Genomic DNA, 27973 nt, shown 5'->3' on the forward strand with positions numbered 1-27973 from the left:
TGTAAGTTATTACCTTATCTTAATTATTGGACTATATGTTTGTTTAGTTTCTTAACCACTTTCGTGGTATTCTTTTATATGTTTATCCTGGATCCTTGCATCAGAAAGATGGAGGCGCACGTAAACCATTCTTATCAAGAGTAAAGCCCAAGAAAGATGGTAGTTGATTCGAACAACCAGCACATCTCTTTACGACCCTATTTAGCAAACCAATCCGCTAACCTATTGGCTTCTCGTCTGATACATTGACTTTCAAAGAAGAAAGTTGCATGACCAGCTTATCAAAAACCTGAAGGACTAGCCTTAATCTCCATCTTCGATCTTGACTCTTCTTCTTAATATTCGAAGCAATAGTCTGGGAGTCGGTCTTGATTGTCACATTGGTTCATTTGTTCTTCATAGCTAATTCAATCCATCCAACCATAGCTTTAGCCTCGACAACCTCACATGAATCTACTTAATCGTTTTACCAATCCCATCCAGCATCTTCCCACTTAAATTTCAGCTTATTACTCTAATACCAGCACAAGCTATTAAGGTGTCGAATGCCCCATCACAAATTAACTTTAACCCAACCTTCTGGTGGTTTCTCCCAAATATCAGCACAAGTTTTTGACTTCCTAGTTCGATCAGAGTTATTGTTTGAACAGAGGATCCATTGAGCAGATAAGAATTCATTCATGGAGCAATTAATCCTTCGAATAATTCTCTCCAAACCAAGTTTCACGCCTCCAATTGTAAGCTCACACCCAGCTTTCCAGATGTGCTAGCAAGTGAAAACAATTCTAACTTTGAAATCCTCCCTCATACAAGGCATTTGTAACAACTTTGAGAACCATCTGTCAAAGATCATTTAGCCCTTGAAGACCAAAACAAGCCTCATACTATATTCCCCTAACCCAATTACAACTAAGAATAATATGTTCAAAGTCTCATCTTCAATACCACATAAACAACAAAATTGGGTTCGAAACACACTTTCTTTTCCACGGATTAAAACGAGATGGAATGGCATTATGACACAATTTCCATAAGAAAATTTTAACTTTCTTCGGTACCTGTAAGCTCCAAATAGCTTTCCAAGTGCTCCTATCGATTAAGTGAGAGCTGGAAGGTTGTAAAGAAGACTCATTTCCATAGTGCTTTCTCAACTCCTTGTACCCTGACTTCATCGGATATTGACCAACAGCTGTAAACGGCCACACCAATTTATCTTGTTCATCTGTTTCATGAAGAGGAACTTTAAATTTCGTAATTTCAATATCTTCTAACCATATTGAGATACTGGGTAAGTCCCAATTTAGTTCTTCTAAACAAATGATCTCAGCAACCATATATCTTCCCAAATACGGATGCTTTTGCCATTTAGCACTTGCCAAATCAAAGTCTCCTTTTAAAAACTCTTTCCCTTCAAGAGCGCTACTCCATACCCATGATGACCTAGCTCCCTTTTTAGCTTCAAGGAAATTAGAAGTCGGGAAATAAAGTCCTTTTAAAATCCTAGCCCAAAGAGCATCAGGATCCTGGACTAACTGTCAAGATTGTTTTGCAAGTAGAGCAAGTCCTCCAAGCTTTTCAATGAATACGTCTCTCATTTTTCTACTATTGGATAATGACTACCAAGGCTAATCCCAGAAATAAAACTAGACTCGACTCTATTAATAATCATACGAGAGAGGACATTCACAACAAAAAGGAAGAGGTAAGGTGATAGAGGGTCACCTTACCTTAGACCTCTAGATGGATAGATTTTTCCACTAGATTTACCATTAATAAGCAAAGTGTAAGAAACATTCCTCACACACTCGATTATCCAATCAATCCATGTTAAAGCAAATCTCATTTTTCTTAAAATAATTTCCAGAAATTTCCACTCTACTCTGTCATATAGCTTCCAAGCAACCTCATATTTCTTACCCCTCTTCTTCAAGTTCAAATGATGAAAACCTCTTGAGCAATTAAGATGTTATCATGTATTTGTCTACCTACGGTAAAAGCACTTTGATTATTCATAATCACTACCCCTAGAACTCCTTTCAATTATTCACCATGATCTTCGATATGATTTTATAGGCAAAATTATAAAGATTAATTAGTCTAAATTATGTAATTAATTCAAAACATTTAGTCTTCAGAATTAAAATTATCTCAATCTCATTTAAACCCATTGAAAATTTCCCTTCCCTAAAAAAAACTCTTAATAGCTTCCAAAACATCCTTCTTAGTAATTTCCCAATAATTATGATAGAAAATTCCGCTAAAATCATTCGCAAAAAAAAAAAAGAGAGATTAATTTAATTGTTTTGTATGCTTAACTTGTACCATATAAGTAAAATCTTATAATTTCATCTCCAAATTCTCTCAACACAATTTTCTGATCCTTATTTATAATCTCATTTGTATCTAACAGGATATCCAATTTAAAATTAAATAATCTTTTTTATATAATGAATTATATATTTATTTGAATCTCCTCTTAAATTAATTAGAGTGAAGTTTCTTATTTAGTATTGACTGTTCCATAAAGTATTCAAAGTTTTCAAATAGATTTATTTTTTTAAGTATAGTTAATAACCATAATAAAAACTAAATTTTATAAGTGATGAATTTATATTAAATATTATTTAATAAATTAATAAAATATAAGTTTGAGTTCATCTATTTTTGCATTTCTTTTACCTACTTAAATTAATTCCTAATTTTTCTTATTTTTTTAAATTTATTCCTAATTTTTTATACAGGAAATTATATCGGTGAGGAAATAAAAGAGTTGGGAGAGAACATGGTTAAACATTGTGCAGGGCTGCCATTAGCCATTGTTGTATTGGGAGGAATTTTGGCTACAAAGAATAATTCATTAAACGAATGGCGAAAGATATCTGACAATGTAAAATCATACTTGAAGAGAGGCAAGGTCCAGAGGATGTGTTAGCATTAAGTTATGATGATTTGCCTCCCTATCTAAGACCATGTTTCCTCTATCTAAGCCATTTTCCGGAGGATTATATGATAGATGTGGATAGATTGATTCAATTATGGGTTGCTGAAGGTATTGTGTCATCAAAGCAAGAAGAAAGAGACGATGGGGAAATTGCGGAAGATGTGGCGGAATCTTATTTAATGGAGCTTGTGGAAAGGTGCATGATTCAAGTACGAAGAAGAGATGTGGCAACCTTAAAGGCATGATCTGATGAGAGATCTTTGCTTGTCAAAGACAAAACAAGAAAATTTTGTCTTCATTGTTGACCGATCGAATGCATCTTCATTATCTATGATTCGGAAGGTTCGTAGGGTTTCTGTGCATGAGTTTTTTTTCATACAATGCATTAAAAATCCAAATATTCGGTCACTTTTGTTCTTCAATCAGTTCTTTCCGGGGGAGGCATTAGAAAAATCTTTGCCCTTGGAAGTGTAGAATTACGTTAAAAAACACTATGACGATTGTTGTAAGCCACTATTTTTTATTCTTCTGATTTTGGCACGTTCTACAATACGTCATAAAATTCGGGGAATTTGTAGATACACGTTCAACAACTTTAAATTGCTAAGAGTCCTAAACTATGAGATAAGAAGAACACGTGATCTTTTTGGAGGGTGGAAGTTACCTAGTGATATAGGTAATGATATAGGTAATCTCGTCCATTTAAGATTCTTGAGTCTAAGGAATCTTAAATTCCAATGGTCAAAGTTGCCATCATCTCTAGGCAACTTAAGGTGCTTGCAAACCTTGGATTTAAGAGTTGATAGTTACAAAATTCATGTACCTAATGTGATATGGAGGATGGAGCAACTAAGACATTTATATCTCCCTTGGAGATGTAAAAGCAGAACTAAGTTGAAGTTGGGTACTTTAAGAAAACTCCTAACACTTGTGAACTTCAACACCAAGAATTGTTATCTGAAGGATCTGATCAACATGACAAATCTTAGAGAGTTGGAGATTTATGGGCCCTTTAATATTGAAAATTTCAATGAGGAGGAGTTGGGCGAGAATCCACCCATAATCGGAAGTAAATATCTTCATTCCTTGTCTATTATTAACTATATATGGCGAACACGGATCAGTAGATCCAAAACATTTGGCCGTCTCTTTTCTGGCTGTACAAGTATTTGCAAGTTGATTATAGTTTCAAATATAAGTAAGTTACCAGATTGCCACTCCTTGTCTTCAAATCTCGCTGACATAAAATTGAGTTTGTACAACCTTGAGGAAGATCCAATGCCAACACTAGAGAAGCTGGCTAACTTAAGGATTCTTAAACTCGTGTCTTTCGAAGGAAAGGAAATGTTTTGCTCTGCTCAGGGTTTTCCTAAACTTGAGTCTCTAAGCCTTTCGGGTCTCCACAATTTGAAGGAGTGGAACGTGGATGAAGGAGCCATGCCTTCTCTTCAGCGATTGGAGATTTGGGAATGCCGTCAGTTGAAGATGCTTCCAGAGGGATTGAGGTTCATTACAACCCTCAGTTTAATGGGAAAGACATTCAAACATAGATTGGAGGAAGGAGGAGAAGATTTCTACAAAGTCAAACATGTTCCTAATATCATATTCCATGCCTGTTACCTATATTGAATGATAATTAAGAGGTAATTTCATAACCTCTAGTTTAGGAAATGATTCCTACTTTCTTTGCTTCTTATATATCTTTCGTTTTTGACAATGTCTCACCTTCTCACTCCATTTGTCAACACACCAATGAATAATTACATTTACTAAAAGTCAAAGGAAGTCAGCATTGATATTTTTAGTTTTGCTTTTCAGGTAAAGACGCCATTTTTTCACCTGCTACAGCTATTCACGGGATCAAATCCACATTTAAAACTCCTATTATAAGTGGCGTGTGAAAGTGTGTTATATGGTGAGATTTGGAATTATCTTCTCTCTTGTTGACGTCAGACTGGTTGACTGTTTGTTGTTTTCTTCAAATTACAATAAAACGGTTACAAGATAAGGTATTGCAAGAATGGGAGGTGTCTGGATTAGCAAGGTACCAAACCTCTCCTCCATTTCAATTTCCTTCAATCTAATTTAATTACACATTCATTTTTGTCTTTTAAAACATAAAATTGCGGATAAGGAGACGTCACTGACCTTTGTTCCCACGTAGCTTTGGTTTGCGGTCACCATTCCTATATTTATTTTTTAGCTTTGCTTTCTCTTTCTTTTTTTTCCCTACTTAAGTCTGCTTGAGTCTTTCTCTTTTTTTATATGTACTTAATGTAATATTAGAAGCCAAGGCAGGACCATGCTTTTCTATTGTAAAATTCATCACTTCGTTGTCTATGTTCATTTCTACTCTTCAGTTTACTTAAATATAATTGTTTGATATATATTTGAATATGGAGAATATAATCTTTTTAATATATACATATTTTAGAAAAATTGAACATATTTCTTTATTTTATGCAAGTCGATTGGTATTCAACAGAATCTTTTCCGTCATCCTTAACTCAATAATCTTTGTTACGATATTATATTAGGTTTAATGGTTGCACTTCATCCCCACACTTCTAAAGCAAAAAATAGGAAAAATTAAATCTTACCAACTAATAACACTTCCAAATTACATTGTCTTACAAAAAATAAAAAAGAAAAAGAAAAAAAAAGGAAGAAGATATAATTTGAATTTTTTTATCAAATGGTTTAGCAAGCTATGCTTTATAAAAGGCAAAGGAATCCAAGGGAATCAAAGACTCCAAAATCAATATTTAGATTCAAGATTTTGTATCCTCATGCTTTGCTACTTATATCTACCAACAATATCTAGATGATAATAAACTAAAATATATATATATATATTCAAGGGAACCGAAGATTTCAAATCCAACTTAATCGATTGAAAATTTCACATCCACTTAATTAACTCAAATGATATTTATTCAATAAGTTCAAATTAAAAACTGCAAGAATCTTCATTTATCTTTTATTCGAAATGTAATTCGGATTCAATGAAAATATTGAACATATAATGTGTGCACATGGAAATGTCCAAATCTTTAAATATAGGGTCGACATGGTAGAAATCTCTTAATACCCAACGTTAAATATTTATAAAATTCAGTATCTTATTCGAATTAGGATACGAGCGAATAACAGCTAACTATTTGTAGTTCAAGGTGTGATAAAATCTCAGTAGCTAAGATATGAATGTTGCAAACTACCATACAAAATCACAGCCACATTTGTTAGTATGACTATTTTGGGTAATCAAGGGAAAAAAATGTTAGCTGTTGAGCAAACAAGGTGAACAAATTAGATATTCCAATTACGTTCAAGCACTTGACAAATCCTTTCTGCAATGGCTTCAGCACGCATCCTAGGATCTTCATCATCTGCAAAAACCGACCATTTCTAACAACTAAGCTAACATCACACATGATAATATATGTATATAACATATGTAGAAGATGATTACGTGGATTAAAAGCTATGTTAGTTTGACTCAATACATGACCATGGGACATGCACGATTCTTCAATAATGATATGAAAATACTTGGAAGAAAAATTAAATACATCAATATCTATCATTTACATCTAAGTTCGAGTAAAGTAAAACATGTCATTCTATCTAAACATGCAAAATATCCAAAACTCTTGATGAATGTTAGATACAAATATGTAGAATGTACCCAAAATACCCATCTCAAACTCAGTAGAGAAATATCTAGCACTCAAAAGGCACTAGCTTCAACCAAGAACAAGGAAGTTTCTTCAAAGGCTTGATATACTTTCTTCACAGCCATATATATATATACCCATATTAAGGAAGATTGTTTTGGCAAAGAGGATGAGAAGATAGAAAGAAAACCTTTAATCCAATGACAATATTTGATTATAACAACATGACACATATAATTGTGATTAAAATTGCAGTCACAAACATGTTTGCAATCACATCATGTTAACGAATACTATCGCAATCAATTGCAATAAATATCCACAACAACAAGAGCCAGAATCCTAAAACAACAAAGATAATACATTACAGCTGTTAAGGAATTTTCAATAACGTATATACCTGCAAGATTTTCAGTGATGACACAACAAAGTTCACCACCAGACAACTTCCCGATCTAATGAAATTTTCAAACATATCATGTCATAAGTTTCAAGATCAACTGAAACATGCGGATACCAAGTATGATAAGAAATTAAATTAAGGATTTTCTACTGCAAACCTACCACGAAAATATAATTTTTATTAGGATCAAAGGCATAGCCCATCATGGCAGCATTATTGAGTCCATTTTCAGAGGAAAATCCTGAAACATGTTACAGGCAAATATCAATAAAAACAATGCACCAATACTTGAAAGGATTAAAATCACTGCTAACCTAAAACATTGAATCTAGCACCACTAGGAAACATCCGAAATGATACTTGTCTTTCAATGTTGAGATACATAGGTCCAAGTCTGCCATGTTGCGCCAAATGGGAATTCATCAACCTCTTGAGAACCTAAAGGATGAAAAGTTCCAGTCCAAGTTATATATACAGACACACACACAGATAGACACGAAGAAAGTGGGTTAATGGTGTATTATTTAAGTAAAGAAAAAGTTGAAATCTTGAACCTCTAAATATTGGGTAACAGCTAGCGTTAAAAGTGCATAAAGTTCTGCTATTATCTACAAGAAGCAATGGAGGAATCACATACATTGTTTATATTCACTTTTCTTGCTACACAAGCAAGCAGAGTCCATAAACAAAGGCATACCTTTTTCTCCATTTTTAAATGGTTTTCTTGTTTTTTGGCTGCTTTTTATATTAAGAGAGAGAGATTGTGAGACCTCGTCATCCTCAAGGAGTAAGTGGTCCACCATGAAGATGATGGGAAGACCACGAGTCGATGGTGGTCGATCCATGAGTTGATTATGAGTAGTTTCATGTTATGAAATAAAAATGTTAGCTAAAGTTAGTTGAACGTTGTGTTTTAGGGCTGAGGGTTTAATGAAACTAAGTTTGATGTTGAATGAAAACGGTGCATATTGACAGTTTGTTACAACTGCTCAAGGAACAGCCCTATAACAGACTTTGTAACTGCCAATTCTTAGCCATAATAGAAACTGGCATGGGAAATGAGCAGATATGCCATTTTGTGAAGGAAATCAATTCTTTCTTCTTCCTCGATTCTCTTTCTCTTCTCTCTTTTTCTTTCTTCCTCTATTCTGTTGAAATTATGCATCACTTCACCAGCATTCATCATTGTGGACGTATCTGATCTTCAGTCTCTGGTTTACTGCCCATTTAAAGTTGTGGAAAGAAATGCAAATTTAAAAGGTTTTCTTGCTATAGTCTATGCAATTTCATGTGTGCGTGAAAGGAGATGAAGATTAATAGAGTAATACTGATATACCAACAATTCATTAATTGAAGTACTATCAATATTATCAACAAGTAACAGAACTGAGTATACTAATATAGTCTAGAAAAAAACAATTTAATTAATAATACCATAGGGATGGCAAGAGGGTGAAGTTGCTATTGCTATTTATATCTCTGCTGCTAGCTTTTGACGACTTCACCAAGTAAACTGCAATCACAAGTGTTGTTCTTATTACCTGCAAAAACACAGCCAACAATCTGAATCCATATCCCCATTTTAGGAACAAATGCATGGTGTACCATTTGTTTCGAAGCCAAATCAATTTTCTTAATTTTTCTTGAATTAAAACCGTATCTGACACTTATATTCAACACATATTCATGTACTGGTGTGAAGATATGACATTCTTATCCTATACTCATATACGTGCTCAAGTAACATAAGCTGAACCCGCAAGATAACTGATTTAACATCATTGCTGCTAGCTATTGATGATTTCACCAAGTAAACTGCAATCACAAGTGTTGTTCTTATTCCTTGCAAAAACACAGTCAACAATCTGAATCCACATTCCCATTTTCGGAACAAAACCATGGCGTACCATTTGTTTCAAAGCCCAATCAACTTCCTTTACCATCTTCCCCTTACAAAAACCGTGAATCAACTTCTTGTATGAATCAAAACTAGGATTAACCCTCTCGAAAACCATTTTCCCCATAATCTCCTTTGCTTCCATAAACCTCGCAGCATCAAGCAAACCATACAACACCTCTTGATAAGACCCTGCATTGGGATAACACCCTTTCTTTTTCATAATTTCCAACAGCTTCACACCTTCATCAATCCTACCTTGTTTCCTAAGACCTGAAATCAATATATTAAAGCTAACAGCATCAGCATCGATTCCTTCCGTTTCCATCCTCCCCATCAACTCAAAAGCTTCATCAACCTTTCCCTTATCGCACAACCCGTGCATTAAAGTAGAATAAGTTCTAACATTCGGCTTACACCTTTGTTTAGGAAATTCATCGAGCAGTTGGAATGCAAACTCTAATTTCCCATTTTCACACAACCCTTTAATGAGAATATTCAGAGTACAAGCTTCGATTTCAACACCCAAACTGGGAGCTTTCCCATAAACCTCGTGAACAACATCAAATAGTTTGTTCGATACGAGTAAGCTCAATACGATATTGAAGGTTTTAACACTAGGCCAAGTCCCATACTCTGGCATGCTAAAAAGGATCTCGATTGCCCTTTTGATTCGACCTCCGACATGCCCATACTTTTTAATCACATTCTGGAAGAACTCATCGGATAAACGACAGGCTTTTTCACGTTTGAGTTTTTCCATTATATTTTCAATGGAATCAAAATCCTGGGCATATGCGAGCTTGTTGATGAGCAAAGTGAAGAGAGGTTCAGTTGGTTTATAATCCTTGCGAGCTGAGTATTGGGCTAGGACTGAAATGAGAGAGTTTGGATCTTTAAGGTTGTCAAAGATTTTGAGGATTTCGGTCGGGGAGAGCCAGTCTTTGTGGGTTAGTTTGAAAAGAGGAGGGGAAGTGGTGTGGGTTGGTTGATGGTAGCTGGAAAATGAGGAGAAAACCGAAAGGGGTTTAAGAGATGAGATTTTAGTTGTGATTGGATGGTGAAAAAGTGAGGGAAAATTTTGGGGGTAAGAGCTTTTGACGGAAGAAAGAAGGGAACGTGAAATCATGCGTTTGGCCATTGGAGAAAGTAGAAACTGGAGAGCTAGGAGCTTTCTGCCATTCGCACTATAAACGTATATAGGGTAAGGGAAAGGCTTAATACTTGTTTTGACCCCTGTAATATAGTAAAAATCTCATTTTGACCCTTTTCCTTCACTTTGTCTGTTTACTTTCATTTCGTCCATCATGTTAGTCTATTGATCATTTCCGTAAATCCCATGTGTTAGGGTTCCCATATCATAGTATTCATCCATATACTTTAACCCTCCACGTAGTCGCAATCAATTGGCTTAAATGATCACACACGAGGATCACTATAGTATAAGGACCAAAGTGAGAATTTTATTATTAATTAAGTGACGAACACGTAAACATGCACTAATTTTTTTTTATATAGAAATGGTCAATGGATTAAAGTGATAGAGAAATGAAAGTAAAGGGCGCAAAGTGATTGGAAAAGTAGTAAAATGTTGGAAAATATTAAGAGATTGTATGATGCAAAACTTAAATAATTTATCTACTGAAATTTTGAGGTGTATTATTTTGAAGTAATGAATCATTGTTATTTACAACTATATATTATATCTCTTTGAAATGTACAAATAAATTAATGGGCAGAATGTTTATGAATGTCAGAACTTTATTTTTGCTTCTTCTTCCCTTCAAGATTTGGTTGGATTTGGAGATGCCTATTGAAAGCCTGGTTGAAAAGGAATCGAGTTTTGGAATGCTGAAATGATTGGAAGCCATCCCAATATAGCAATCGGAGAGAAAAGGGTCGATCCCATTCCGTAATCATATGCCTTAGCTAGTACCTCAGTGACCTGCCAGAGTCCAGTGTTCTCAATAATTGGCCTCACAGCTTGAGCAACCTGAAGGGAACTAAAATGTCAGAGGGAATAAGGCAAAAGTTGCAAACTCTAGAGAAAAACTATTTGCCGATCCTCTAAATATATGAACAAATTTAGAAAAAAAACTTGGGCATGCCCGTATTTGATACTTATTCTTGAAGTCGAGTAACATAGTCAACTAGACATACCAAAATCAGACCCCATATCCAGTCGGCAAAAATGCAAGACAGCAGACAAGTAAATCCTTGGACGACAGTTCACAGATGACTGAGAGAGTGATAACAATGGCCATAATCCTTTACAATTGCTTGATTCCTCAGTCATATTGCCCTGGAATCTTCGGAAGTCAAGACGAGTCTAGCTCATCATCTTTGCCATTCATCTTGAAACTCCAAGCCAATATGTCGTGCGTGAACCGAGGTTATATAAACAATGCAAATAAAATATATGAAATTACGGTGTACAGTAAGAATAGAAATTAAATTGTAATATAATTTTAAATTTATAATGAAATACGAAAATATTTCAAAAATGGTACTCAAATAAATTATGAACTAAAATTGAATTAAACATTAACAAAGAATATACAAAACTAAGTCTAAATAGCTACTTCCTTACTTCTGATAGTATGATTAAACATAAATTGAAAGTATAAAGTTAGTAGACAAATCAATCAGAAATGACAAACAATAGTTCATTAATATCAATGATTGTAATTAATCTAGACTTATTCTACCAATTAATCAATTTAGTCCACTTATCTTTCGACCTGATGGATCTAAATGGGACAACTGAATCAGTTCTGGCTAAAATCTCCTTTCAATCTCATTTACCCAAATTTCCATCTAGAGTTATCAATTTGATCCAATTAATCAATTCAAAACCTTAAATTAAATTAACTATTCCCACTCCAATTAAGCAACTTTCTTAAAAATTTAGTTAAAACCCATTCTAATGATATCAGATCCACTTAATTCGTAAACCATCAATAAAGTTAATGATAAGAAAGAATAGAGTTGAGAGATGCTCAATAATCCGAAAATTTCTGATTGTGGAGATCCTCTTTGAGTAGCAACTGAAATCCTCATAACGAAAGCATGAAATGAAAAATAAATATATTTTTTATTAAAATGAGTATAAAGTGAGTGAAAAGAAAAAGAAAGGAAAACGGATAAGGCTCTGATTAAAGTTACCTTAAACAAGTAAATATATTTTGTTCAAATTTATAATTTATTATATTTATCTGTAATCCTCACTATAAAAAAGCCTTCCAAATATGCTTCCTCACCTTATCATTTTTGCTTTTTTTCAAGTGCCCTTATAATTTTTGTTAATCTTTCTTTTCCCTTAATTAAAGCTTGATGGCTTATATTATATATATATATATATATATCCATTTAAAAAAAAGTGTCACTAAACTATTGCTTTTGTTCTGTTTTGGTCATTAAATTATTAATTTTTTTGATTTAGTTACTAAAGTTTTTGAAATAAATTATTTTGATCACTTTCTCATTAATTGTCATTAGATAAGTGAGGAAAAGCCGACAGAGGTTTGTTTTATTGTTCAAATTAATCCTTATATATTAAATAGAAATTCAATTTAATCCTTAAATTAAACTAAAAATTCAAATAAACTCAGAATATCGCAACTTTTTCATTATATATATATATATATTTCTTTTTCCAAATAATAAATTTAAATTTATTATGATTATCACAACTTTTGTTTCAATATAACTACTATCATCTATTTTCACTTTTTAAATTGATTATAAATATTATTTAAATGTTAATTTAGTAATATGATAAAATAAATAAATGATATTTTTATGGGTTCAATTTTTTTAAAACTTATACTTTTATAGATATTATAGATAGATTATAGATTTTAGGAATAGGGTCTAATGGCCAAAAAGAAAAATTATGTACTGTCTATGTGAACTTGTGAAGGCATTATACAATGGATCATCAAAGTGTAAAGATGAGTATTAGATAAATTGAAAGTGAGTTGATAAAGTCGTCCACTCATTTTACTTTTAAATAAAAAAATTTTAAACAAAAAACATTACTTTTGTTCTACCTACCTTTATGTTTGTATTCTCATTCTATTAATTAAGAACTGCTTCTTGCAATTGTTTTCCCAGCAAGATTTCTGAGCTCACTCACTATTATGGCTTGGTCTGCTGTGACATCTGCAGTGACAACAATTGGCAACCTGCTAACTCAGGAAGCCATATACCTATGGGGTGTGGAGGAGCAAGTTGATCGTCTGCAAACAGAGCTCAAATGGATGCAAAGCTCCTTAATGGAGGCAGAGACAAAACAATCAAAGGATGAGAGGATTCGTCTTTGGGTTGCTGAAATCAGAGAGCTTGCTTATGATGCTGAGGATGTTGTCGAGGAATTTGCTCTCAAGATTGGATCAAAAAACAAAGGAGGTCTTCGGAGTCGTATTAAAAGATCAGCCTGCTGTTTGAAAGAGGGATGGATGCTCCACAAAACCAGGTCAAAAATCGAGAAAATCATAGAAAGAATCAATGACTTGGTCCGACGACTACAGGCCTACGGAGTAAAGGAATTAAAGGACAGAGGAGAAGAATCAAGTTCTTCAACTGAAAGACGAGAATCAAGGCGGCCTTATCCACATATTATGGATGATAATATTGTTGGACTAGTTGATGATACCGAGGGACTGGTCAAAGTTCTTAAGAACGAAAGTGGATGCAAGGTTGTTACTATATGCGGCATGGGTGGTCTGGGAAAGACCACTCTCGCCAAGAATATATATCACCATCATCAGGTTATTGATTATTTCGATCACTTGGCTTTTGTATATGTTTCTCAACCATGCCGGAAAAGAAATGTTTGGGAAGACATTCTATCTGGTTTCAAAACTTTAGATGACGCGGATAGGAAGAAAAGAGATGAAGACTTAGCAGAGAAGTTGTGTAACAAGTTGGAGGAGAAAAAGTGTCTAGTGATACTTGATGATATTTGGACCAGTGAAGCTTGGGATAGTCTAAAACCTGCCTTTCCAGTTGCAACTGGCCGTGATAGCACTAGCAAGATGTTGCTCACCTCTAGAAACAGGGGGATAGTTCCATATGCTGACATAAGAGGTAAAATTTTCTTAATTAGGTAAAATTGAAAACTCTTATTCCGTTTATGGAAAATAACAATGTATATTATTTCAGAGTTGAAGTGCCTAAACGATCAACAATGTTGGGAATTGTTTCAAAAGATTGTATTTCCTCAAACAGGTAAATATAGATATAGCAAAATTCTTGTTATATGCTAAATTTATTTTTCATTTTTAAATTTTTTTGACAATAATTAAAATTAAAAATATATAAAATCTATTTTATTTAAAAATTTCAAAACCTTAATGTGAAATAAATAAAAGAAATCAAGGCTTTGTAGTTTATCAATTAATGGTACACGCACATAAATATAATTAATAGGTAAATTTATTATCTTTTATATTATAATTTTTTAATAACTTCGCTATTATTTACCGGGAATAAATTATATTAGGATTATCTTAAAAAAATATAGTTTTTAGGCACTAATAAAATAGTGTCACATCGTTAATTTTTAAGATAACAAAAAATTGTTATACACTCATTTATATTTAATATTTTCTCCAACTTAATTTAATTTTAATTAAATTATTTAAAATAATTAATTTTTTAAATTATAAACAAACATCTTCTCTTCTTTTACAAATTTTAATCATTTTGTTTTTTTTCATAAGTTAATATTTTTTATTTTTGTACAACTTAATATTTTTTATTTTTGTACATCCAATTTAAAAAAAATAGTAATTTTGTGCAATAATTTTCATGTCATTGATACATAATTTTGATAATTATTTTATCATGAACCCAAAATCCAGAACCTTGAACTCGAACCCTGAACCTAAACCTTGAATCCTGAATCTCGCAGTTCAAGGTTTGGATTTGAGATTTAAAGTTCAGAATTTGAGGTTCAAGTTTAAAGTTTAAGGGTTCAGGGTAAAAAAATTACCAAAATTATGTGTTAATGACATGGAAAAAATTGTTGAAATGTTATTAAATAATCGAAAATGGACAATAAATAATGTGATCAGAAAGGTCCATAAAATAATTTCTCTATGGATGAGTGTATAATAATAATTCATGTGTTTAAAATTTGATGATGTGACAAAAAAAATTTAATTTTTAGGATGATCCTAATGTTACTTTATTGGACTATATGTTTGTTTAGTTAGGTTTTTTACCTAAATAGGATAAGAAAAAAAAAACTACTGAAATAGGGTGTTAGAAAAAGTATTTACCAAAATGGGTTACTTTTTTTATTGGAGCCTATTAGATAGGCGCCAATGAATAAAAAAATATTAAATTTTTTATATTAAAAAAATATTTTATATTAAAAAAAATTTATAAAATATAATTAAATATTTTTCCGGGTTAGTATATGACCCGTATAATACATAGTATTGGTGCCTATCTGAGAGGTGTCATTAGTGGTGCCATGTTGAGAGGCGCCAATGGTATTATTTTATATAAAAATTTGTTTCAAAAAATCAATAAATACTGTTAAATAAATACAAAATCAAATAAAATTACATAATATAAAAGTTACATTATATAAAAATTAAATGAGTTAACAACTACTATATGATTAAAAAAGTCAGTTATAATTAAACTTTTAATAAAATAATTTTTAATTTTTTTTATAAACTTTTATGTTAAACTCACCAAATACTAAACTAAACACAACAATTTATAGCTTAATCCTAATAAATTAAATTTTAAATAATTACAAACACAAAAATTTATAACATAATCCTAAATTACTAACAATTTAATTATAAAATAATTACAATATTCATACAAACAATATTACAATATTCATACAAAATTACAATATTCATACAAAATTACAAAATTACAATATTCATACAAACAATATTACAATATTCATACAAAATTACAAAATTACAATATTCATATAAAATTACAAAATTACAATATTCATACAAACAATATTACAATATTCATACAAAATTACAAAATTACAATATTCATATAAAATTACAAAATTACAATATTCATACAAAATTATAAAATTACAATATTCATACAAAATTACAAAATTACAATATTCATACAAAATATTAATCCAAAACTATAAATGCAAAATTAATTATAAAATAATTACAATATTCATACAAAATACTAATCAAAAACTATAAATACAAAATTAATTATAAAATAATTACAATATTCATACAAAATTACAATATTCATACAAAATACTAATAAAAAACTATAAGTACAAAATTAATTATAAAATAATTACACTATTCATACAAAATTACAAAATTACAATATTCATACAAAATACTAATCAAAAACTATAAGTACAAAATTAATTATAAAATAATTACACTATTCATACAAAATTACAAAATTACAATATTCATACAAAATACTAATCAAAAAATATAAATACAAAATTAATTATAAAATAATTAAAATATTCATACAAAATTACAATATTCATACAAAATACTAATCAAAAACTATAAATACAAAATTAATTATAAAATAATTACAATATTCATACAAAATTACAATATTCATACAAAATTATAATATTCATATAAAATTACAAAATTACAATATTCATACAAAATTACAATATTAATTATAAAATAATTACAATATTCATACAAAATTACAATATTCATATAAAATTACAAAATTACAATATTCATACAAAATTACAATATTAATTATAAAATAATTACAATATTCATACAAAATTACAATATTCATACAAAAAGTTACAATATACATACAAAATTACCCATTGGCACCTCCCTATGAGGCACTTTTAATGGTGCCTCCCTATGAGGCGCCACCCGACCCGTTTTCCCTTTTGACCCTTTGATCGTATTTTGACCCGTATTTTTATTTAAATTTTTTTAAAAAATAAAAAATAATAATATTTTATTCAAAAAAAGAAAACAAATTTAATATTTTTTTATTCATTGGCGCCTATCTAATAGGCTCCAATGAAAAAAAGTAACTCATTTTGGTAAATACTTTTTCTGACACCCTATTTCAGTAGTTTTTTTTTTCTTATCCTATTTAGGTAAAAAAACCCTTGTTTAGTTTCTTAAGCACTTTCATGCTATTCTTTTATATGTTTATCCTGGATCCTTGCATCAGAATGATGGAGGCGCAGGTAAACCATTCTTATCAAGAGTAAAGCCCAAGAAAGATGGTAGTTGATTCGAACAACCAGCACATCTCTTTACGACCCTATTTAGCAAACCAATCCGCTAACCTATTGGCTTCTCGTCTAATAACATTGACTTTCAAAGAAGAAAGTTGCATGACCAGCTTATCAAAAACCTGAAGGACTAGCCTTAACCTCCATTTTCGATCTTGACTCTTCTTCTTAATATTCGAAGCAATAGTCTGGGAGTCAGTCTTGATTGTCACATTGGTCCATTTGTTCTTCATAGCTAATTCAATCCATCCAACCATAGCTTTAGCCTCGACAACCTCACATGAATCCACTTAATCCTTTTACCAATCCCATCCAGCATCTTCCCACTTAAATTTCTGCCTATTACTCTAATACCAGCACAAGCTATTAAGGTGTCAAATGCCCCCATCACAATTAACTTTAACCCAACCTACTGGTGGTTTCTCCCATATATCAGCACAAGTATTTGACTTCCTAGTTCGATCAGGGTTATTGTTTGAACAGAGGATCCATTGAGCAGATAAGAATTCATTCATGGAGCAATTAATCCTTCGAATAATTCTCTCCAAACCAAGTTTCACACCTCCAATTGTAGCCTCACACCTAGCTTTCCAGATGTGCTAGCAAGTGAAAACAATTCTAACTTTGAAATCCTCCCTCATACAAGGCATTTGTAACAACTTTGAGAACCATCTGTCAAATGATTGAGTTTGATCATTTAGCCCTTGAAGACCAAAACAAGCCTCATACTATATTCCCCTAACCCAATTACAACTAAGAATAATATGTTCAAAGTCTCATCTTCAATACCACATAAACAACAAATTGGGTTCGAAACACACTTTCTTTTCCACGGATTAAAACGAGATGGAATAGCATTATGACAATTTCTATAAGAAAATTTTAACTTTGTTCGGTACCTGTAAGCTCCAAATAGCTTTCCAAGTGCTCCTATCAATTGAGTGAGACCTGGAAGGTTGTAAAGAAGACTCATTTCCATAGTGCTTTCTCAACTCCTTGTACCCTGACTTCATCGGATATTGACCAACAGCTGTAGAGGACCACGCCAATTTATCTTGTTCATCTGTTTCTTGAAGGGGAACTTTTAATTTCGCAATTTCAATATTTTCTAACCACATTGAGATACTGGGTAATTCCCAATTTAGTTCTTCTAATCAAATGATCTTAGCAACTCTTGCTGGTGAGGATCCGTTAATATTTCCAGGATGCTTTAATTTCCTATCTTTAACTCCCAGCAACCATCTATCTTCCCAAATGCGGATGCTTTCGCCATTTAGCACTTGCCAAATCGAAGTCTCCTTTTAAAAACTCTTTCCCTTCAAGAATGCTACTCCACACCCATGATGACCTAGCTCCCTTTTTAGCTTCAAGGCAATTAGAACTAGGGAAAAAGAGTCCTTTTAAAATCCTAGCCCAAACAGCATCAGGATCCTGGACTAACTGTCAAGCTTGTTTTGCAAGTAGAGCAAGTCCTCCAAGCTTTTCAATGAATACGTCTCTCATTTTCCTTCTGCTGAATTCATTTCCACGCATATCAAATTAGGAAATTCGAAAAGATATCGTATACATTGAAGCGCATGCTACTGCTTTAATAATAACCTCCCTTCCCCTTCAAGATAACTTTTGCTGCTTCCAGCCCTTAAGTTTGGTAAGGACCATTTTTTTTTTTTGGTGAAAGTGAGGACCTTATCTTTGATATGCCACAAAGAAGGGACACCCAAGTAGACGACCGAATTATTTGCCACCTCTATATTAGTCTCTTCTTGAATCAACCTTTCGTTGACCCTTCGGGAGTATTTGTTGGAAATTGGCCAACCATGCTGCTGTTACATGTTTTGGTTGAAGTGCATGCAGCTTTGCTTGCTGTAACAGCAAGGTTTTCTTTTTAGTTTCATTCTAATTAAACAAGTTGAAAATGAACAAGTTGATGACAACTTGATGCATTAGGTGTTGAATGACTAGTTTAGGTGGCTTGTTTATGTGTACAAGCAATGTTTATCAAGTTACTAGGCTACTTAGTGGTAGTAGGTAGTATTTGGTGATGTATTTGACTATAAATGTATTGTTTTTCTAGTTGAATGAATGAGCTGAATGAGCTATCAGCCATAAGCTCCCTTGCTGCACATTTGTGAGCAAGTAAAAATACTTCTTGCATCTTGCTTCATTGTTCTGTGCTCTCTGTTCTCTTCTTTTGCTGCTGCCAATGTTCCAACAGTATTCACACTAAAAAGGTTGCTTGATTTATCGTACTTGACCTTTCGTCCAGAAGCTGCACAGTATTCTTGAAAGTTAATCATTCTCCTACAATTTAACGAATTAGCTTCCAAAAAGAATAGAGATCGTTGGCGAATAACAAATGTGACACTATTGGATAATGACTACCAAGGCTAATCCCAGAAATAAAACTAGACTCGACTCTAAGGCTAATCATACGAGGGAGGACATTCACAACAAAAAGGAAGAGGTAAGGTGATAGAGGGTCACCTTACCTTAGAACTCTAGATGGATAGATTTTTCTACTAGATTTACCATTAATAAGCAAAGTGTAAGAAACACTCCTCACACACTCCATTATCCAGTCAATCCATGTTAAAGCAAATCTCATTTTTCTTAAAATAGTTTCCAGAAATCTCCACTCTACTCTGTCATATACTTTATTCATGTCGAGCTTCCAAGCAACCTCATATTTCTTACCCCTCTTCTTCAATTTCAAATGATGAAAACCTCTTGAGCAATTAAGATGTTATCATTTATTTGTCTACCTGCTACCACAAAAGCACTTTGATTATTCATAATCACCACCCCTAGAACTCCTTTCAATATATTCATCATGATCTTCGATATGATTTTATAGGCAAAATTATAAAGATTAATTAGTCTAAATTATGTAATTAATTCAAATTAAACATTTAGTCTTCAGAGTTAAAATTATTTCAATCTCATTTAAACCCATTGGAAATTTCCCTTCCCTAAAAAAAACTCTTAATAGTTTCTAAAACATCCTTTTTAATAATTTCCCAATAATTATGATAGAAATTCCACTAAAATCATTCGCAAAAAAGAGATTAATTTAATTGTTTTGTATGCTTAACTTGTACAATATAAGTAAAATCTTATAATCTTATCTCCAAATTCTCTCACCACAATTTTCTAACCCTTATTTATATTCTCATTTGTATCTAATAGGATATCCAATTTAAAATTAAATAGTCTTTTTTATATAATGAATTATATTTTTATTTGAATCTCCTCTTAAATTAGTTAGAGTGAAGTTTCTTATTTAGTATTGACTGTTTCATAAAGTATTCAAAGTTTTCAAATAGATTTATTTTTTTAAGTGTAGTTAATAAGCGTAATAAAAACTAAATTTTATAAGTGATGAATTTATATTAAATATTATTTAATAAATTAATAAAATATAAGTTTGAGTTCATCTATTTTTACATTTCTTTCACCTACTTAAATTAATTCCTAATTTTCCTTATTTTTTTTAAATTTATTCCTAATTTTTTATACAGGAAATAAAATCGGTGAGGAAATAAAAGAGTTGGGAGAGAACATGGTTAAACATTGTGCAGGGCTGCCATTAGCCATTGTTGTATTGGGAAGAATTTTGGCTACAAAGAATAATTCATTAAACGAATGGCGAAAGATATCTGACAATGTAAAATCACACTTGAAGAGAGGCAAAAATCAAGGACCAGAGGATGTGTTAGCTATTGGATACCTACAATCTTTGACTTTTCAAAGATGAATAGTGGCAGAAAGTTGGCACCGAAAGGCACCGAAAGTAGAAAGTAAGATTAGTTGGCAAGTTGGGTTAAAAGTTGGCATGGGATAATTGTAATTTTGGTCCCTAATTGTATAGGGACATTGCAAGTTGATCCTTAAACCTCAACTATAAATAGGCCTAACCATCTCTTACTTTCTTCATCCCACACTTGCCATTCTCTACTTAAGGCAATTGTTCTCTCTCCCTATTTGTAAACTTTCACTTGTATTTTTGGAGTGAAATATATTTGGTAGTGCCCGAGGACGTAGGCAAAATTTGCTGAACCTCGTTAAAATTCTAGTGTTCTTTATTTTTTGTTCTGCATATTTTGCAATTGTCATTGTAGTGATTTATTGTGCTATTAAATTACGATAGAGGGATATTCTGGCTAGGAAAGATCTGGTATGTAAGCGATCCTCGTGATCCACCTCTCTTTCCTGGGAATTGAACTTAGTGTGATTTTTCAGTACAATAATTTTACTCTTTCACACGCTTCCGCGCAACAATTGGTACCAGAGCCAGGTTCGTACTTGGGGAATACGACCGTTTACGATACTATTCACGTATACGGCACTATTTACGTATATAGTACTATTCACATATACGGCACTATTCACGTATACGGTACTGTTCACGTATACAGTAGTTGGGATTGAGGAGAAAAATGGCAGCAGCATCGTCATCAGCAAGGACTACTGTGACAAATGCAAAATTTGAAGTAGAGAAATTTGACGGTACCAATAATTTTGGTATGTGGCAGTGTGAGATCCTGGATGTCTTATGTCAGCAAGAGCTGGATATAGCCCTTGAAGAAAAACCTGACAAGATGGATGACAAGGAGTGGGCCAAGATCAATAGACAGGCGTGTGGAACAATCCGCCTATGTTTGGCCAAAGAGCAAAAGTACTCCGTCATGAGGGAGACATCAGCGAAGAAGCTGTGGGATACATTGGAAGAAAAGTTTCTAACGAAAAGTCTTGAAAATAGGCTTTATATGAAAAAGAAACTTTATCGATTCACGTATGCACCCGGTATGTCGATGAATGACCATGTGAACTCATTCAATAAAATTTTAGCAGACTTGCTAAATTTGGATGAGAAATTTGAAGATGAAGACAAGGCATTATTGTTGTTGAATTCCCTTCCTGATGAATATGATCATCTTACCACCACATTGCTTCATGGGAAAGATTCAATCACATTTGATGCAGTCTGTAGTGCGTTGTATAGATCTGAGACTCGAAAGAAAGATAAAAGAGATCACAGAGATACAACTGCAGAAGTCTTAACAGTAAGAGGTCGTTCACACAGCAGCAAACCTGGTAGAAGGGGTAAGTCCAAAGGGAGACCCGCCAAAGATGAATGTGCCTTTTGTCGTGAGAAAGGGCATTGGAAAAAGAATTGTCCTAAGTTACAAAAGGGCAAGTCTATTTCTAATGCATGTGTAGCGGAGCATGATGAGGAGTCAGACTTTAGCTTGGTTGGCATGGCAATGGCATGTCAAACGGATGAGTGGATATTGGATTCGGGATGTACTTACCATATGTGTCCTAATAAGGACTGGTTTTCTAGTCTTGAAGAACTAGAAGGTGGAGTTGTTTTTATGGGCAATGATAGTGCCTGTAAGACAATGGGTGTAGGTACAATCAAATTGAAGAACCATGACGGCTCAATCCAAGTTCTGACAGATGTTCGCTATGTACCCAGCTTGAAGAAAAATCTCATCTCATTAGGGGCCCTAGAATCTAAAGGGCTCACAATCACTTTGAGAGATGGATTACTAAAGGTAGTAGCTGGGGTATTGACGGTGATGAAAGGCACTAGAAGAAATAACTGGTACTATTTAAATGGAAGTACAGTTATTGGATCAACATCAACAGCTTCTGCGAAAGATGCAGATTCAGAGGCTACCAGGTTATGGCATAGGCGATTGGGACATGCTGGTGAAAAAGCTTTGCAGACTTTGGCGAAGCAAGGCTTGTTGAAAGGTGCAAATTCTTGCAAATTGGAATTCTGTGAACATTGTGTTCTGGGCAAGCAGACGAGGGTAAAATTTGGTTCAGCAATTCACAATACGAAAGGAATTCTGGACTATGTTCACAGTGATGTGTGGGGACCTACCAAAGTGGCTTCTTTGGGAGGTATGCACTATTTTGTCACTTTTCTTGATGATTATTCAAGAAAAGTATGGGTGTATCTAATGAAAAGAAAAAATGAAGTTTTGGATGCATTTCTGAAGTGGAAGAAGATGGTGGAGACTCAGACAGGTCGAAAGGTCAAACGACTTCGATCAGATAATGGTACTGAGTACAAAAATGATCCATTTCTACAAGTATGTCAAGATGAGGGCATTGTGCGACACTTCACTATTCGAGATACACCACAGCAGAATGGGGTGGCAGAACGCATGAATCGGACTATACTGGAGAAAGTTCGATGTATGTTGTCCAATGCTGGATTGGGCAAGGAATTTTGGGCTGAGGCAGTTACATATGCGTGCCATCTAATTAACCGATTGCCATCAGCTGCAATAAATGGAAAAACTCCTATGGAGATGTGGACTGGTAAACCTGCTACTGATTATGATCCTTTACATGTTTTTAGTTCCACTGCATATTATCATATAAAAGAATCTAAGTTAGACCCAAGAGCAAAGAAAGCATTATTCATGGGTATAACTGGTGGTGTAAAAGGATACCGTCTCTGGTGTCCTGATACAAGGAAGATTGTTTTCAGTAGAGATGTAACTTTTGATGAATCAACCACAATGAAGAACGAGGATTCACAAAAGGATGACAAAACCAGTAGTACTTTGCAGCAGGTGGAGTTTGAAAAGGTTAATGATGATCCAGCTAATATTGAAAGAACAAATGATGAAGAAGTTTCGACCCAAGAACTTCTACAGCAACAAGATTCAATTGCATATAGGAGGCCAAGAAGAGAGATTCGTAAGCCTGCTCGCTTTGATGATATGGTGGCCTATGCACTTCCAATTGCAGATGATGATGTTCCTTCCACTTACACAGAAGCAATAAGTAACTCTGATGGTGTAAAGTGGAAGCAAGCTATGAATGAAGAAATGCAGTCTCTTCATAAAAATAGGACTTGGGAGTTGGTGAGACTGCCCAAGGGAAAGAAGGCAATTGGATGCAAATGGGTATATGCAAAGAAGGAAGGATTTCCTGGTAAAAATGAAATTCGATACAAGGCTAGATTGGTAGCAAAGGGTTACGCTCAGAAAGAAGGAATAGACTACAATGAAGTGTTTTCTCCAGTTGTGAAGCATTCGTCTATTCGGATTTTGCTAGCCTTGGTTGCGCAATATGATCTTGAACTAGTTCATCTTGATGTGAAGACCGCGTTTTTACACGGTAATTTGGAAGAGGAAATCTATATGACTCAGCCAGATGGATTCAAGGTTGCTGGAAAAGAAAATTGGGTTTGCAAACTGACAAAGTCGCTTTATGGATTGAAACAATCTCCGAGGCAGTGGTACAAGCGATTTGATCAGTTCATGAAAGGGCAAAGGTACACAAGAAGTAAATTTGATCATTGCGTATATTTTCAGAAGCTACAAGAAGGAACTTTCATATACTTGCTCTTATATGTTGATGATATGCTGATAGCATCTAAGAGCAAAGTTGAGATTGAGAGATTGAAGACTCAACTCAATCTCGAGTTTGAGATGAAAGATCTAGGTGAAGCTAAGAAGATTCTTGGCATGGAAATATGTAGAGATAGAGCTCATGGCAGAGTTAGCTTGTCTCAGAAGCAGTATTTGAAGAAAGTACTACAGCAGTTTGGCATGAACGAGCAGACCAAACCTGTAAGTACCCCGTTGGCTTCTCATTTCAAGCTTTCTGCACAACTATCTCCTTCGACGAATACGGAACGAGAATACATGTTGCAAGTTCCGTATTCTAATGCAGTGGGTAGCTTGATGTATGCAATGGTGTGTACAAGACCCGACATTTCACAGGCAGTTAGTATAGTGAGCAGGTATATGCATAATCCTGGAAAAGGACATTGGCAAGCTGTGAAATGGATTCTACGGTATATTCAGAAGACCGTGGATGTTGGATTACTGTTCAAGCAGGATAATACACTTGGTAAAGGTGTTATTGGGTACGTTGATTCTGACTATGCCGGTGATTTGGACAAGCGAAGATCAACCACCGGTTATGTGTTTACACTTGCTGGAGGACCAATAAGTTGGAAGTCTACACTACAGTCTACAGTTGCATTGTCAACCACAGAAGCCGAATACATGGCTGTAACAGAGGCTGTAAAGGAAGCTATTTGGTTACAAGGTATGGCTAAAACCTTGGGGTTGGTTCAGGAGCATATTAACGCGTATTGTGATAGTCAAAGTGCTATTCATTTAGCAAAGAATCAAGTCTATCATGCACGTACAAAACATATCGACGTACGATTCCATTTTGTGCGGGAAATTATTGAAGAAGGGAAAATTTGTCTTCAGAAGATCAAGACTGCAGATAATCCCGCAGATATGATGACCAAGGTGGTAACAACAACCAAGTTCGAACATTGTTTGAACTTGATCAATATCCTGCAAGTTTAACAGTTGAAGAAGGCACTATCAAGTATTGTTGTCAAAGGAAGAAAGAATTGTGTGAAGATAAGATTATCCTAATCAAATCTTCAAGGTGGAAATTATTGGATACCTACAATCTTTGACTTTTCAAATATGAATAGTGGCAGAAAGTTGGCACCGAAAGGCACCGAAAGTAGAAAGTAAGATTGGTTGGCAAGTTGGGTTAAAAGTTGGCATGGGATAATTGCAATTTTGGTCCCTAATTGTATAGGGACATTGCAAGTTGATCCTTAAACCTCAACTATAAATAGGCCTAACCATCTCTTACTTTCTTCATCCCACACTTGCCATTCTCTACTTAAGGCAATTGTTCTCTCTCCTTATTTGTAAACTTTCACTTGTATTTTTGGAGTGAAATATATTTGGTAGTACCCGAGGACGTAGGCAAAATTTGCTGAACCTCGTTAAAATTCTAGTGTTCTTTATTTTTTGTTCTGCATATTTTGCAAGTGTCATTGTAGTGATTTATTGTGCTATTAAATTACGATAGAGGGATATTCTGGCTAGGAAAGATCTGGTATGTAAGCGATCCTCGTGATCCACCTCTCTTTACTGGGAATTGAACTTAGTGTGATTTTTCAGTACAATAATTTTACTCTTTCACACGCTTCCGCGCAACATTAGCATTAAGTTATGATGATTTGCCTCCCTATCTAAGACCATGTTTCCTCTATCTAAGCCATTTTCCAGAGGATTACATGATAGATGTGGATAGATTGATTCAATTATGGGTTGCTGAAGGTATTTTGTCATCAAAGCAAGAAGAAAGAGATGGTGGGGAAATTGTGGAAGATGTGGCGGAATCTTATTTAATGGAGCTTGTGGAAAGGTGCATGATTCAAGTACGAGAAAGAGATGTGGCAACCTTAAAGGTCAAAACAATTCAGATGCATGATATGATGAGAGATCTTTGCTTATCAAAGGCAAAACAAGAAAATTTTGTCTTCATTATCGATCAATCAAATGCATCTTCATTATCTATGATTCGGAAGGTTCGTAGGGTTTCTGTGCATGAGTTTTTTTTCATACAATGCATTAAAAGTCCAAATATTCGGTCACTTTTGTTCTTCAATGAGTTCTTTCCGGAGGAGGCTTTAGAAAAATCTTTTCCCTTGGAAGTGTTGAATTACGTTGAAGAACATGTAGATGTTCGTAATCCACTTGTTTGGATTCTTAGGATTTCGCTAGCTGGTACGAAACTTCTTAAAACTCGGGGAGTTTGGAGATACATGTTCAACAACTTCAATTTGCTAAGAGCCCTAAACTATGAGAGAACAACAGGTATTAAATTTGTAGGGTTTAAGTTACCTAGAGATATAGGAAATCTCATCCATTTAAGATTCTTGAGTCTAAAGGATCTTGAGTTCGTATGGCCAAAGTTGCCATCATCTCTAGGTAACTTAAGGTGCTTGCAAACCTTGGATTTAAGAGTTGGTAATTACGGAATTCATGTACCTAATGTGATAAGGAGGATGGAGCAACTAAGACATTTATATCTCCCCCTCTATTGTAAAAGCAGTACTAAGTTGAAGTTGGGTACTTTGAGAAAACTCCTAACAATTGTGAACTTCAACACCAAGAATTGTTATCTGAAGGATCTTATCAACATGACAAATCTTAGAGAGTTGGGGATAAATTGGCCCTTCAATATTGAAAATTTCAATGAGAAGGAGTTGGGCGAGAATCCACCCATAATCGGAAGTAAATATCTTCATTCCTTGTCTATTATTACCTCTGGGGACGAATCAATAGATCCAAAACATTTGGCCCATCTCCTTTCAAATTGTACAAGTATTTGCAAGTTGAGTGTAGAAACAAGGATAAGTGAGTTACCAGAGTATCACTACTTCTCTTCACATCTCGCTTACATACAGTTGAGACGGTGCGAGCTTGAGAAAGAGCCAATGCCAACACTAGAGAAGCTGCCTAACTTAAGGATTCTTGAATTAGAAGAAACTTTCAAAGGAAAGGAAATGTTTTGCTCTGCACAGGGTTTTCCTCGTCTTGAGTCTCTAAATATTGGGGAGCTATGCAATTTTGAGGAGTGGGAGGTGGATGAAGGAGCCATGCCTTCTCTTCAGCGATTGGAGATCACGCGTTGCCCAAGATTGAAGATGCTTCCAGAGGGATTGAGGTTCATTACAACCCTCAAAGAACTGAAGATTGAATCAATGCCAAAGGCATTCAAAGATAGATTGGAGGAGGAAGGAGGAGAAGATTTCTACAAAGTCAAACATGTTCCTTCTATCATATTCCAAAACATCTTGCGCTAAGAAATTGAATGATAATTGAGAGGTAATTTCATAACCTCTAGTTTAGGAAATGATTCCTACTTTCTTTGCTGCTTATATATCTTTCGTTTTTGACGATGTCTCACCTTCTCACTCCATTTGTCAACACACCAATGAATAATT

At 33.8% G+C, this 27973-nt stretch overlaps 3 protein-coding genes across 6 annotated transcripts; 2 read left to right on the forward strand and 1 right to left on the reverse strand.

The window, feature by feature from the left end:
• Nucleotides 1-3657: 3657 nt before the first annotated feature.
• On the forward strand, nt 3658-5330 carry LOC107886110 (probable disease resistance protein RF9). The gene is made up of 2 exons (XM_041104918.1): nt 3658-4584; nt 4760-5330. The coding sequence occupies exon 1, from the start codon at nt 3782-3784 to the stop codon at nt 4568-4570; it is 789 nt and encodes a 262-aa protein (XP_040960852.1). The 5' UTR covers nt 3658-3781; the 3' UTR covers nt 4571-4584; nt 4760-5330.
• A 684-nt stretch (nt 5331-6014) lies between these two features.
• On the reverse strand, nt 6015-10106 carry LOC107886044 (uncharacterized). 4 transcript variants are annotated; one of them, XM_041104916.1, is made up of 7 exons: nt 8456-10098; nt 7719-8240; nt 7576-7629; nt 7336-7459; nt 7183-7262; nt 7019-7073; nt 6015-6330 (listed from the first exon to the last, which is right to left on the reverse strand). In XM_041104916.1, the coding sequence occupies exons 2-7, from the start codon at nt 7728-7730 to the stop codon at nt 6251-6253; spliced, it is 405 nt and encodes a 134-aa protein (XP_040960850.1). In that variant the 5' UTR covers nt 7731-8240; nt 8456-10098; the 3' UTR covers nt 6015-6250. The 4 variants fall into 4 exon arrangements, 3 of the variants coding, with proteins under 3 accessions (XP_040960850.1, XP_040960851.1, XP_016665335.2); XM_016809846.2 differs by having other exon boundaries at nt 6016-6330; nt 7576-8240; nt 8456-8562; nt 8929-10104; XM_041104917.1 differs by lacking the exon at nt 7576-7629.
• A 2791-nt stretch (nt 10107-12897) lies between these two features.
• Nucleotides 12898-27970, forward strand: LOC107886100 (probable disease resistance protein At1g58602). Its single transcript, XM_041104920.1, has 5 exons — nt 12898-14009; nt 14085-14150; nt 20691-20883; nt 24253-24257; nt 26184-27970. The coding sequence occupies exons 1-5, from the start codon at nt 13061-13063 to the stop codon at nt 27830-27832; spliced, it is 2862 nt and encodes a 953-aa protein (XP_040960854.1). The 5' UTR covers nt 12898-13060; the 3' UTR covers nt 27833-27970.
• The last annotated feature ends 3 nt before the right edge of the window (nt 27971-27973 follow it).

This window comes from Gossypium hirsutum, chromosome D11 (genome assembly GCF_007990345.1).
Source record: "Gossypium hirsutum isolate 1008001.06 chromosome D11, Gossypium_hirsutum_v2.1, whole genome shotgun sequence".
Classification (NCBI taxonomy): domain Eukaryota; kingdom Viridiplantae; phylum Streptophyta; class Magnoliopsida; order Malvales; family Malvaceae; genus Gossypium; species Gossypium hirsutum.